This window comes from Talpa europaea (assembly GCF_964194135.1).
Source record: "Talpa europaea genome assembly, chromosome: 16".
NCBI classification, from domain to species: domain Eukaryota; kingdom Metazoa; phylum Chordata; class Mammalia; order Eulipotyphla; family Talpidae; genus Talpa; species Talpa europaea.
In genome coordinates, this window is record NC_140084.1 from 48,464,515 (window position 1) to 48,478,689 (window position 14,175).

The following is a 14,175-nucleotide window of genomic DNA, read 5'->3' on the forward strand; positions in this document are numbered from 1 at the left end:
ACACCGGCACTGACACACAACCCACACACTCATGCCTGCACACACTCACACACGGGAGAGGAGGCAGGGTCACCCCCGCAGTGCTGCTGGCAGAAGGCGGGCACTCGGCTCCCAGGAAGGAGCTGCACACGGCTCAGACCTGCCCGCACGCGGGTGCCCCACAGTCGGGAGGGAACGGGCTGCCTGCGCCCCGAAACCAGGGTCCCTCGGGGCCAGGCCTGGGCTAGGAGCAGCGAGTGGACACGGTCCCCTCCGGGAGGGGCCTGCGAAATGCTGGGCCACGTGACCGTGGGATTTTGTCAAAGTGCTGAATCTGAAAGTGCGGGGAAGACGCGCAGGCCAGCGGGAGGGGCACTGGGCCGGGCGCTGGGCCGAGGGGCGGCCCTGCCTGAGGGTGGCACCCTGCTCCCCGTGTGGGGCGAGGGGGCAGCAGAGGCCTCAGAGGGAGGGGCCCACAGGGACAGCTGCTCACAGCAGGCTGGGGATGGGGGACCTCTGGGGTCTCCCACAGTGTTCTGAGGTCCCGGGGGCATCCAGGGTGAGGGTCCCGGCCCTGCCCTGAGCTGGGAGACCCTGCTCCCCACAGCCCGGGGGGATCCCCCTACCTGTGCTGTCTCCTCGCACGACGGTGATGGTCAAGTTCTGGGGGGCGTCTGCACAGAGACATGAGGGTTAGTGTGGACACTTAGGGGGGACAGGGCCTCTGTCCCTGGGTCTATGAAGGGGGTGTCCTCCTGACCCTCTCAGCGCAGATTCTGGGACCCAGCACCTGACCTCTGACCCCCACCCCACCATCCTGGGGTCCCACCGGGCCGGGCGTCCAGGCCCCACGCTCACAGGTCACGTTGAGCCGCACGGTCGTCTCCACAGTGACGCCCGCTCCGGGGAAGGTCACCTGGCAGGTGAGGGGGGTGCTGTGGTCCCGGGGTTGGGGGGTGAGGCTGAGCGCCGAGGAGAGGAGGGTCCTGGGGCCCAGGGAGGCGAGGGCGCCTGACGTCCAGGAGAAGATGGGGGGCGTGCCCCGCTCACAGGCCCAGGGCACAGAGCAGGTCAGGTTCCCGGGGCGGCCGGACTCCAGGGTCCCCGCAATGCGGATGTGGGGCCTGTGGGTCAGCGCTGGGGGGCAGCGGGGAGACCCAGGATGGGGGGGGGCTCTGAGAGAACCTCAGGTTTGTCCAGCCCCACCCCCTGAGCCCCAAGCCATGCGACCCCAGACCGCAGCCCAGCCAGCGCCGGCCCAGGCCCAGGCCCTCCGTGGCCTCCGCAGGAGCCGCTGCTCACCCGCCACGCGCACAGAGAGGCTGTCCCGTGTGAAGGACTGTTTTGTAGCACGTCCTCGCTCCACCCTGAAGAAGTATTTCCCCGCGTCCCCCCTCCTGGCGTCTCTGATGTCCAGGGAGCAGTCGTCGGTCTTGGGGTCCCCGAGGAGGTGGAATCGGCCCCGGGTCTCCGCCTCCACGTCACCCTCCGGTCTGCTCGTGGCCACGGGAACACCCCGCTCTACACTGACCCCTTCCCGGAACCAGTAGCCGTGAGCTGGGGCAGAAGGGTAGTCCGGGTCGCAGCGGAAGGAGCAGCGCACCCGCAGGCACAGGCCCTCCTGCACCGTCCCCGGCCCCTCCACCGTCAGCCCGTCGTAGCACCTCCCAGCCCGGGCCCCCTCCCTGGGCCACAGCAGCAGCAGCAGCCACAGCGGCATGTCGGGCGGGGCGGCCGCTGCTGCAGGCAAGCGCTGCTCGGGGCTTGTTCTCCTCAGGAACTAGAAGTTGCAGGGTTCGGGGGCGGCTCCGCAGGAAGAGGAGGGTGAGGTCAGAAGGGGAACTAGGTTCTCCCCAGGGGCTCTGGGCCTCACGCCACCCCAGCCCAGCCGGCCCAGCCTGGTCAGTGTCCTTCCCTGGGGGGTCACTCTGCAAAGTGAAAATGGGCCCCTCCTGGCCAGACCCCGAGACAGGCTGTGGATGTTCGAAGAAGTAGGTACAACATGGGGGGACTCGGAGAGCTGGGGGTCCAGGGAAAGGCCCCTCTCTGTGCCGGAGCCCACACCTGCCCCCAGTTCTCTGTCCGGGGGACACTCTGTCCCCCCTGGGGCTGCTGGGGGAAGCACATGTGAGGGGGGCTGGGTGGAGAGGAGTCTCAGGCAGTGGGGACGCTGGGGGGGCCAGCGCAGCGAGGCCTCCCGTGTTGACACCTGAGCATGTTGGGGGCGCCCAGCCTCCAGGCCCGCACCCCGCGGCTGTGACGGGCGGTGCGACAGGGCCGGGATGACCTGCGCCTCCTCCACGGAGCGCGCAGACCGGCCCAGAGAGACCCGCGGACGCCCACGCGCTAGGCATGTGCCTGCGCCCCACCCTGGGACACCCCCCCTGCCCTGCTCCCCGAAGCCTTTGGCACAGCGGCTCCTGGCGCTCGGGTATCCATTCGCGCTGTGCGGCTGGTGCAGGTGGGGCTTGGCCTCTGCATTGGCCTTGCTGGGGAGCGGCGGCGGCTGCTCACCTGCACCCTGCACAGTGTTTGCTCAGCGGGGGGTAGGGGGCGTCAGTGCATCAACTCCCAGGAGGCTGAGGGTTTTCTCTGTTTTCTTGAGTGAAGTGTTGCAGCTCCACCACCTCTGCGGGGAATCCATTTCTCTGGTTCTTAGTAATTTGCCCACAGGAGTCACTTTCCAGAACAAAAGTCTGGGTCACCTGAGGTACTTTGTGCAGACACCCCGGCCCCTGCAGACGCTGGGCCTGCAGAGCAGGCGGTGGTTTTATACCCGTCAGCGTGAGCAGAAGCTTCGCTTGCGCACGGATCAGGGCCTCCTTCTCCACTTCCCCGAACCAACGCCAAGGGGAGCAGGGGCCCGAGCCCAAGTCAGGCCGGAATTCTCTGCTCAAGGCCTCCGGGTTCCTGATTCGTGACCACCTGGGGCTCCGGCTTCCAGGGCAGGGGTGAGCCAGGGGGCGGCCCAGAGGCTGCCCAGCAAAGGGAAGAGTCCAGGCCTTCCCCGCCAGGAGCGCCGTCACAGACACCTGCTGGGAGACCCCCCCATCCCTGCGTCTCTGGGGGACCTCCCAACACCTCCCTGCCCCCCACCCCGCCCTGGGGGAGCCCTCAGGCTGTGTTTGCGGGGAGCAGTTGCCAAGTCACACAAATGCTCACTCTCCCCCTCCTCTCTCACGGGTGGGGGCCCCCCTCTGTCCACAGCAAATGAACGCCCGACCTTGTGTTTTTCAATCTGAACAATCCCGGTGGGGCTGAGGTTGGATAAAAAGCGAGAATCACTCTATTTAAATGTGAAGTCAATGAAAATATTGTTTTAATATGTAAATTAAACATGCAACATTAAAAGTCATATACAAATATAATTTTTGTACATTTAATTTACACTTTAAAAGAATATTTTTATTGATTTTAAATTTAGATGCAGTAATAGTCCTTTTACCATGTTCCAGAATCTTCCCAGCATCCCGGGAAAGGGCTGAAGCAGCTCACGCTGGTCTTGGGCCCTGAGCGTCCTGGTCGTCAGCCTTGGGGTGTTGCACCTTGACCAGGGGAGCTCCCAGCCCTGGGGGGGAGGAGCTGACTCCCCGATTCCGGAATGGCCCCCTCAGTGGCTGTGGAGGAGCAGCCAGGGAGACGGGGCTGAGGGCTGAGACCTGGGGACCAAGGCCAGAGACCGTGTTCGGGTGGACGTTGCAGCTAATCCAGGCCCAGCACTCTGGGGTGCCCCTTGCTGAGTGTTGGGGACCAGGCCCCAGGCCGGCCAGTCCGTCTCACTTCCTGATGGAGGCCCCAGGCAAAACCCTGCGGGAGGGTGGGCGCAGAGTCCAGTCTGGTCCGGGGAAGTGGGGAGCCTGCGGCGCTGGTGAGAGAAGGTCCAGGGGGCAGAGGGAGTCAGAGCTTCGGAGACGTCCCCTGGCGGGGCAGCAGCGTTGAGGCAGCAGCGTTGAGGAGCAGTATTGGGAACGGCGCGGATGGTGGGGCGGGGTGGGGGGTGGGGGGGAGACACTCAAAGTCCAGGTAGAGAGAGAAACCTGGAGGGCTCACACCCATGCAGGTGAGCGCCTTCCCCGGCCAGTCTCACCGTTACTGGGGTCAGGTCCAGGGCAGGGGCTGAGTCCAGAAGGAATGCTGAGGACCCTGCGGATGGGCGTGTGGACTGGGGACGCCTAAGAGTCTGGCAGCAGCTGGAGGGGGGTGCGTAGGGGCTGGTGCCTGGGGGCGCCGTTGCTGCTGCTGATCACAGCATCCTCGGCTAGTCCCTGTTCACGCTCGGCTTCCTGGCGGGGTGGTCTAGCCCGTCTGTGCTGCCCTGGCCATAAGGGCCGCTGCTGGTGTCGGCAGATATCTTCATACCAAGACTTTAGTCCTGCTCAGAGGCCCCTGCCTGCCTCTACATTTTAGCTTAACCAGCAGCAACTTTGGGCGCCAAGCGAAATGCTGAGAACAGGGGGGCTGGGGGATGCACAGGAGAGAGGCCTGGACCGAGGCTGGAGAGGTCGGACCCGGCTCCTGTCCCCTCCGACTCGATTTCAAGTCATTTCAGAGATTTCCCGGGTCCAGCTACGGGCCGTGTCCATGGCCCGGGGTGTGAAGACATAGGCCAGACAGTGGCCCGGCGGGGGCTGGTGGGGGAGACTTGGTGGAAATGACCGACATAATTTCATGAATGGTCTTACAGATCCGTGATGTTTGATCTATGAGAGACATGCAGGAAACAGAGCCTGAAGAGCTGTGAGCCTGACCCTCCCGTTACTGGTGGAGCCGTCGGCCAGCGTCTCAGCTAGTCCTCTGCCCTCTCTCTCATCATGCGCCCTCAGAGCGCGGAGCATTGGACCCCTTGGCCCGGGTTACTCATGCTCAGCTGCCCAGAACAAGTATGTTTCTGCTTCTAGCAATTCTCACTCCTGCCAGCGAGAGTTCCGGTGCTCACATCTTCACCCACACTTGCTCTCTAACAGGAAACATTTTGGGGTGCTGAGGGGCACGCAGCCAGCACCGACCACTGTGACGTGTCCCTGCAGGCCCAGCCAGCCCATTCTGGTTTGGCCAGCTCACATCCGCCATCTCGAGAACCTTCTCACCGTCTTAACCTGTTCTCCCGCCCGGCGCCTGGCCCCCGGCCCCAGCCCTGGTCACCCTGTTTGTTGCTTTGCTTAATAAGGGGAGAAACTAACAACCTTTACCACTGCAGCCATTTTTGTGTGTGGTTCAGAGGTAACTGGAGGCTCACGGTAGCCCCTCAGTATCTGGAAGGTTTTCATTTTGGAAAACTGAAAGGCTGAACCTCCATGAGCAGCTTCCTGTCTCCTCCCAGGTCCGCTCTGGCCCCGGCTCTAAGGGCTGGTTCCTTCAGGGCCTCCTGTCCCGGCTCACGGGGCGCTGGCCTGTCTGGTGGACGCATCTCACTTAGCGCCGTCCTCAACGCTGAGGCTCTCACCCCTACTTCTGTGCTTTTAGACACTGGGGAGGTCTCAGAGCCCAGCCCGGGGTTTATGTGCAGGTTTAGCTGGATGAGGAAACTGGTCTCCCCCAGAGAGTGACCCTGAGGAACAGAGTCACACTGTGAACTCCACAGGCTCCTCAACAGCCAAGCAGAAGGGCCGTGGGGGAGGGGGAAGCTGACCAGTGGGCAACACGGGGTGCATTTCCCGCCTTGTGCACATGCGCCCACTTTACAGCGGAGGGAGCTGAGGCCGGAGAGTGACGGGGACGCGTGTCTAAGCGGCTGGGCTGGGCGTGACCCGGGGGCTCCGGCTCCATCTGTCCCAGGAGCCCCGAGCTCGCCTTTCTGACCTCGCTGAGGTGTCAGCTCTGCAGGGAGCGCAGGACCCGCTGTCCTCAGAGAGGCCTTTTTGGGACTCCAGTGTCGGGAGGGGGGCAGGGGAGGGCGGCTCCATGATGGATGTTGACCTGGGCGAACTCGCCCTGGTGACCCTGAGGGGGACGAGATAAGGCTCAGGGTCAAGCTTGGGATCTGGAGAAGGGACCTGGGCTCAGGGGTGTCTGTTCCCTTGTCCAGTCATACCCACGCCTGAGGGTGATTTATTCACTCACACACAACACACACACACACACACACACTCGGTCACTCACACACTCACCCATTTTCATCATAATGGCTTGTTGTTATCCCTAGTCTCCTGAACCCCCACCCCTGCCTGGGTGATCTCACCATCGCCCCATTTTACAGACATGCAGACACAGGGAGCACCCCATGCCCCCAGCACACAGACCCGACCTGGGTGCCTGCGGGACAAGGTGGGTGTCCCCTGATCCCCACATCCCACAAAGCTTCTCTACTTGATAATCAGGGTGTGAGGGCAGCGCAGGGGCCGTGTTGGGGGAGGGTCTGGGGTCTGCAGTGAACATGGCCTGTCTCAAGGCAGGCAGTGGGTGGGCACAGCCCTGTGACTGCTCCCCCCGCCAGGTGCAGGAGGGTGAGTTGAAATGGGGCAAAAAAGACTTGGGGTTCCTGCCCCCACGTGGGGAGGTCGGGACAGGACACACAGGCGCCGAGTCGCCTCAGGGCCCTGCCCGGCCACAGGCTCCGTTGTGGGGAGGACAGGAGGGGCTGCAGCTGGGCAGGGATGTCACAGAGCCAAGGACAGGGACATGGGTCCTGGGGGAAGCATGGAGCCCCCAGCCACGTGTGGGGAGTGAGGACAGGAAAAGCTGTGGTCAGAACCCGGAGGCTGCTGTGCGTGTGACATCAGCGCTGTCTTTCACAGACTCACCTCAAAGACAACATCGCCTGCACCAAAAGATCGAGTGATCGCGTTATCAGTTGGTGCTGTTTGTATGGCTGTGCGCGGGTGTGCCCGGGTGTGGGCACCGCGGGGGGTGTGGGTGAGTCAGTCACACGCCAGGGGGGCTGGTGGTGAGGGAGGCTGAGAGGGGACATGAGGCGGGGGCGGCGCAGACCAGGACCCGCAGGCGGGGACGCGGGACAGAGTGTTGAGGAAGGAGAAGCCCGGGGGCGCCGAGGCCCAGCAGGGGTCAGGCTGCTGTGAGGGGGTCTGGGGGCACAGGCCAGAGGGGAGTTGCAGGGGGAGCCAGTGCAGAGAATCCCCGGTTCTTCCAGACCTGCTGGTCACCCCAGAAGGAGTTAGTTTAGCGACAGGTGCACTTCCACAAAGGATGGGCCCGCAGCAGGAGCCTGTGTCAGTGCGGTCTCTGCCCTGCCCGAGGCAGCTCCTGCCCCCGCGGTGTCGCGTCCTTCCCGGGTGAGAGGATGCACCTGCCCCTGCGTGTCACTAGATGTAGCTGTCTGGGGGGAAAACTCCCCCCATGCTGCCAAAATGGGAGCTCCGGGGAGACTCTTCTCACAGGACCCCAAATCTCTGACCCGACATCCGTGCGTCTGTCTGCCTGTCCTCCTGGGCAGTGTGCCCGCGGGACAGTGATAGCCCTGCAGGAGGCTCCGGGTATTTCTGCCCCACCCGGATGTGGGGGCGGCAGGGCTGGGGCTGAGTGACAGCTGTCGGGGAGCTTCTTGCCAGAGCTTGTTTGGGGAGGGGAGCTGGGGCGGTGGAGAGAGCCCAGGGACCCTGAGAGAACCCGGGGCTCAGAGGCCTCAGCGGGGAACGTGGGGCCTGACCTGAACTTGGTGGGTCCCAGGAGAGGGTGAGGGAGGCTCATCTCTGGGAGGAGAGTTCTGGGGAGTCCAGGGAAGGAACGGGGTGTGACCAGGGAACCCTTTTTGCCCTGGAGCAGAGCCCCAGGCACAGCCTCAGAGGGTCCAGGCCCAACTGACCCTCAGAAGACCCTGAGTCACTCACCCCGGGTCTGCTGCCACCGTCCCTCTCGTGCTGTGTCTCTTCACTCTGCGGAGGGAGACCAGGCCTTTCAGCCCAGCTGCTCCTCCGGGAACCTGAGGGCTGTTGGAAGTGGGTGGGGGCGGCTCTGAGCAGAGACCACAGGGGACAGACTCACTAGGGCGTTTCAGCATCACAGCCCCTGACTCACCCACAGGCCGCCAGCCCCAGACGGGAGCTCTGGCGTCTTTCAGACGCCTCTACCCCTACCCAGTCCTCTCCCAGACTGGGAGGTCTTCAGGGGGACCCCGACTCACATGAAGAAGACCAGGCAGAGTGCGAGCAGGGCAGAGACTCCTGCTCCCCCGACGGCCCCCGGAACCACCCACGTCCTGGCTCCTGCTGGGTCTGGGCCAAGGGGACTTGGGTGACTCCTGTCCCCTGAGCAGATACCAGACACCCAGGGAATCACCCAGGCCCGCGAGTTGCCACGTCTCTCCAGGACTTGTCCTCTGGGCCCACCTCTAAGGGTGCAGGCTCTGTCTCCTTGAAGCCCTCCCAGCCAACCACAGTGGACCCTGAAAGCTGCTGCCCCTTTGTCTGATGAGGCCCCTCCCCCTCTCCTGTCCCCAAGGACAGGTCAGTGTCCCTTCCCGGAGCATCCCCCACCCGCTCCAGCGCAGGGAGGGGCAGCTGCAGAGCAGACTCTGGTCCCCCAGGAACAGGAGGGGCCCCACCACTGTGTGTATGGGGGGTGCTGTGGGGGTGATGGGGACATCAGGGCAGCCTCTCCCCTCTCTGGGCAGCAGAAGCCCTAGGAGTGATGACTCACTCTCCACAGAGAGACTCAGGGAGGCCTCCTGGAAGCCCAGGGGGTTCTGAGCGCCGCAGAGGAGTTTCCCGTGGTCCTCCAGGCGCACCCCGGCCAGCTCCAGCTCCAGGGTCTGGGGGTGCTCCCACGCGCCTCCCGCACACACGGGGTTTAGGCTTGGAGAGGACTTCACGGTCAGGCTCCCCCCGAGCCAGGTCAGCCTGGCGGGAGGGCGGCTGTGGACCACACAGGCCAGGCGCAGGGACTGGCCCTCCTGCACCGGGAGAGAGGAGCCGTTGCCCAGGGCTTCAGGTCCTGCAGAGGGAGATTTCAGGCCTTTATTAGGGTTCACCCTGTGAGGTTGGATCACCCCCTTTGTGGCATTTTGTTCTGCAGCCCCTGCTGACTGAGGCCAATTTTATGGTCAATATTGTAAAGAGTAAGTTGTAGCAGGAGGCAGTGGCTAAGGAGGTGGATAGATCAGAAGGAGCATGAGGGCAGAATTGGGGGGAGGAGATAGAACTGCGCTGGGGACAAACACATCATAAGAAAAGGGAGCGACCAGAGAACACCCCAGGGAGCAGGGTCTTGGCCAGGGGAGCCCGGGTGTGAGCTAAAGACCCGGTGGGTGTTCCCAACACTGTTGCCCCCACCTGGCAAAGGCCTTTTTCCCATGTGTGTTCTCACCCCGGCTCTGCTTTGAAGGGTCGAGACAGACCCCACTTCCCCTACACCTTTAGCGGTGACCTCGCTCCCTGCCTGAGCCTTCTTCCCTGATCACCTGGATGGTCCGGTCCTGGGGAGCATCTGCGCAGACAGACAGAATTGTTCTCCGTCAGCTGGCCTTCCGCCAGGAGCGTGAGACAGGGAGGATATGGCCAGGGGCCTCTATTCCTCCTCCCGGCAGGATGAGCATGTCCAGACCCCAGACCCCGCGTCTCCCCTTCCTACAACTGCCGCCCGGCGGACCCCGGGCCCCACACTCACAGGCCACGCTGAGCCGGACGGTGGTCTCTGTGCTCACGTTCACTGCGGGGAAGGTCACCCGGCAGGTGAGGCTGGAGCCGTGGTGCTGGGGCCCCGGGCTGAGGGTGAGCACCGGGGAGTCGGTCCCCGTGGCGCTGAGGCCGACCCCTGTCCAGGAGAAGGTGGGGCGCACACCCCTGCCACAGGCTCAGGGTGCTGTACTGGTGATGTTCCTGGGCTGGCCGGACTGGAGGGGCCCCTGGAGGTGGATGTCCGGCCTGTGGGTCAGCGCTGGGGGGACAGATACGGCCTGGAACGGGACCTGAGTGTCCCCAGGTGCAGTGTGTGTCAGGTCGCCCGCCCCCGCCTGCCCAGGTCTGTCCACTGTGTTCTTCCAGTGTGAAGCAGGGGATCCCCTCCAGCTTTCCCTTGGGACCCCCCCTTGACCCCATTCCACACCTGTCACATTATAGAGAGCTCCAGGGTCTGAAACATTGACCCCCAAAAACCTTCTCCCCTGGGTGATGCAGTAGGTCCCCATGTCCACTCCGGGGCGCCACTGACGTCCAGGGAGCTGTCCCGGTTCTGGGGCCTCCACCCAGGGGAATCAGCCTGGGTCTCTTCTTGTACCTCCTGATCTGGATGTCGGGGCCACCCCCCACCGTGTCAGCCTGAGAACTTCTGCTTTCCCAGACCCAGTAGCTGTTCCTTCCTCAAGGCAGCCAGGGCTCAGGGCGTTTCCCCCAGCTGGCGTGGAAGATGCTGAAATAGTTCAATTTTAGCTCCTGCTCATTGGCTCCCAAGTCACCCCTGTTATCTCCCTGCAGACTCTCAGGCTGGTGGTGTAAGAGCATTGACCACTGTGTGCACGTGTTTCAAAACAGTCTGTAGAGAAACGTTCCTTCCGTCTTTCCAGCATAAAGAGTTGTATATTGTCCTTGGGTCATGAGGACAGAGTCTCCTGCCAGTGAAATGTCACTGTGGCCTGGTGATTGGTGCCCCATGTGTGGGTTAACAGGAGATTTATATCAGCTTCATTGGCTGGACATTTCTGTGAGTTTTTCTGGTGTTTCTTTCATGAACTTTTACCTATTTTAAGACTTATTATTTATGCATACAAGAACTTGGGGTACAGGCCAGAGGTGCGGGGGGTGAGAGGATTCACCAGAGACAGAGTGGGGAGCAGAACAGGCAGATCTACTGAAATCCACTGCTGAGGGGAGCAGCGGGGAGACAGGAGAGGTCTGCTGCGCCATGTGGGTCGCTCCCTGGCTGGGGATCGAACTCAACCCCCGGACTGGCAACAGTTTGATCCTGCTGTGACGTAACCCCTGCGTCACCAGGGAGGCTCCACCATCTTTGAATGTTCACCATCTGGTAGACATTTGACACATCTCAGGTTTAGGCCATAAATACGATTTCTAATTTTTGGCAAACATTTTAAGGTGGTTTTGCTTTTGCAAAAGTATGCTTGTTTTAAAGAGTCCGGAGGAGACGGTGCCGGCTGACTGGGCGAATCTCAGCCCCGGGGTCAGACAATAAACATGTCGTCCGTGTAAGGAGGGGGGACCCCGGGTCCTTTGCTGCTGGCGAGGTCCAGTCCCCAGTCACCTGTCTCCACGGGGCTGCTGGTCAGGTTGTCGCCTGGTGATCACGGGTAAGGGAGGGGGTGTTAGTCCCTGGTCAGTGCCTGTGTCTCGGAGGAGCGATTACCAAGTTGTGCAAATGCTCAGACTTCCCCACCCGCCCTCAGGGGCCCGGACCCCCAGTGTCCACCTCTGCTTAACACCCGACCTGGTGTCTTTAAACAGGGACAATCCTGGTGGTGCTGAGGTGCCTAAAAAGTGAGAATCAGTCTATGTAAATTCACACTAGATAAAAATATTATCTTAAATGTTTACATTAAAACCACAAAGTGATTACCGTATCTAAACTTAAAGTAACTGAAAATAGGGCCTCCCTGGTGGCACCTCGGGTGGAGCACCGTGCTGTGAAGCTGTCCGCAGCCTCTGCAGCACGAGTTCGTTCCCAGCCAGGGAGCTACCCACGTGGCGCAGCAGACCTCTCCTGTCTCCCCGCTGCTCCCCTCAGCAGTGTGTTTCAGTCAGTCTGCCTGTTCTGCTCCCCGCTCTGTCTCTGGTGAATCCTCTCACCAATACACCTCTGGCTTGTGCCCCAGCTATTGTGTGCATAAAATGAATAATTCTTAAAAAAAAGTAACTGAAAATATTGTTTTAATATATAAATTAAATATACAAATTAATTATGTTGTACATATAATTATATTGTAATTAATTGTGTAAATGTAATTTAAGTTTAAAAATAATATTTTTGGTTACTTTAAATTTAGATGCAGTAATATTCCTTTCATCATGTTCCAGAATCTTCCCAGCATCCCGAGAAGGGCTGAAGCAGGTCACGCTGGCCTTGGGCCCTGAGCATCCTGGCCGTCGGCCATGGGGTGTTCAACATTGGCCAGGGGAGCTCCCAGCCCTGGGGGGCGGGAGGAGGAGCTGACTCCCCCATTCAGGAAGGGGTCTCTCAATGGCTGTAGGAGGAGCAGCCAGAGACACAGGGCTGAGGGCTGAGACTGGGGTCCAGGCCAGGTCGGGGCCGTGTCCACGGCCGGGGTGTGAGGACACAGGCCAGACAGAGTGTGCGGCGGGGCCCGGGGCTGAGAGTCTGCAGGAAATGGATCTGATGGTCTGTGACAGACACACAAGTCCCGTCGCGTGGGGAGTGTGAGCCTGAGCCTTGGGGTACTCGGGCCGGAAGACGTTCACCCCAACACCTCGTCCCTTCCCTCTTGTTGTCGTGCTCGAGGGCCGGGGAGCGTGACCGCTCGGCCTGGGGTAACTGTCTCCGCGTCCCCGCAGCCCCCACATGTTTCCACGCGGTTTGGCAGCTCCGCGAGCCGGTCCCCATCCGCACCCACACTTGCTCTCTTGCAGGAAACATTTTGGGGTGCTGAGGTGCATGCAGCCAGCACTGACGTGTCCCTGCAGGCCCAGCACGTCTGGTCCCGCCGTCACACCTCCGCCGTCTCAGGACCTTCTCACCGTCCTGCCCTGGGTCTCTGCCTGGGAACTGTGACTCCCGCCTGGCGCCCGGCCCAGGCCTGGTCACCCCCAGCTGTTGCTTTGCTTAATTAGGGGAAAACCTAACAACCGTTACCACCTCGTTCATTTTCCAGAGTGTGGTTTGGGGGTAACCAGAGTCCCACGGCCGGCCACCAGGTCTGGAGGTTTTGATTTTGCAACACTGGAAGGCTGACCCTCTGATACGGACGGCGGCCTCCCTTCCCCTCAGCCAATGAATGGAAACGGAGTTTGGGGAAAGGGAAGTGGTTTAATTTGTGGACAGAGGAGGAGGCAGCAGCCTCATGTCTGAGGGACAGCCGTCCTGCTCCTGGGCAGGGTGCAGTGTCTTTATACAAAAGTTAAAAAAAGGGGGAGATGGGCGAGGGTCTGCAAAGGGGAAGGGGCCACGTCAGAGGCAGGTGGGCGTGCACTTGCTCTACTTGTTACTCTCCTTGGAATGCAAGAAGACAAACCTGTCAAACTAGGGGGGAATGGCAAGAAATAGGGGAAAGACAAACTTGTTCATGCTTATCTGAGGGACCAGTCATTTGTCACTGCATCGCCTCCTCCAGCCGCTCCCTGTCCCCTCCTGGGTCCGCTCTGGCCCCGGCTCTAAGGGCTGGTTTCTTCAGGGCCTCCTGTCCCGGCTCACGGGGCGCTGGCCTGTCCGGGGGACACCTCTCACTTAGGACATCCTCAACCCTGAGGCTCTCACCCCTACTTCTGTGCTTTTAGACACTGGGGAGGTCTCAGAGCCCAGCCCGGGGTTCATGTGCATGTTTAGCTGGATGAGGAAACTGGTCTCCCCAGAGAGTGACCCTGAGGAAGAGAGTCACACTGGGAACTCGCTCACGCTCCTGAACAGCCAAGCAGAAGGGCCGTGGGGGAGAGGGGAGCTGACCAGCTGGCAACACGGGGTGCATTTCCCGCCTTGTGCACATGCACCCACTTCACAGCGGAGGGAGCTGAGGCCGGAGAGTGACGGGGACGCGTGTCTAAGCGGCTGGGCTGGGCGTGACCCGGGAGCTCCGGCTCCATCTGTCCCAGGAGCCCCGAGCTCGCCTTTCTGACGTCGCTGAGGCGGCAGCTCTGCAGGGAGCGCAGGACCCGCTGTCCTCAGAGGCCTTTTGGGGCTCCAGCGTCGGGAGGGGGTCAGAGGAGGGCGGCTCCATGTCGGACGTTGACCTCAGCGTACTCGGGGGTCTCCTGGACCAGAAGGGCCCTGGGGCTCGCCTTGGGGAGCCCGAGGTTGGCATAATGCAGCTCCTGCTCCTCCTCTGAGGGGGACACCACCGGGCCCCGGGGGTGTAGGGCGCTGTCAGCCCAGGATCCACCCTGGTGCTCCTGAGAGGGAAGAAATAAGGTTCAAGTGTCAGCCTCGGGGTCTGGAAAAGGGACCCGGGCTCAGGGGTGTCTGTTCCCTTGTCCAGTCACACCCACGCCTGAGGGCCCTTCACACTCACACACTCACCTGCTCTCACCTCTAACAGGTTTTCTTTTTTTTTTTTTTAAGATTTTATTTATGTGTACGAGAGCTGGGGTACAGGCCAGAGGAGGGAGAGAGGATTCACCAGAGACA

General features: G+C 61.6%; 1 protein-coding gene across 1 annotated transcript; it reads right to left on the bottom strand.

Annotated features, from left to right (window-relative positions):
- Positions 1-635: 635 nt before the first annotated feature.
- On the bottom strand, positions 636-1,699 carry LOC311186117 (sialic acid-binding Ig-like lectin 9; the record flags this gene model as incomplete). Its single annotated transcript, XM_084257004.1, has 3 exons — positions 636-653; positions 809-1,116; positions 1,282-1,699. 3 exons carry the CDS (start codon positions 1,697-1,699, stop codon positions 636-638), a joined length of 744 nt encoding a protein of 247 aa, XP_084113130.1.
- Positions 1,700-14,175: the final 12,476 nt, after the last annotated feature.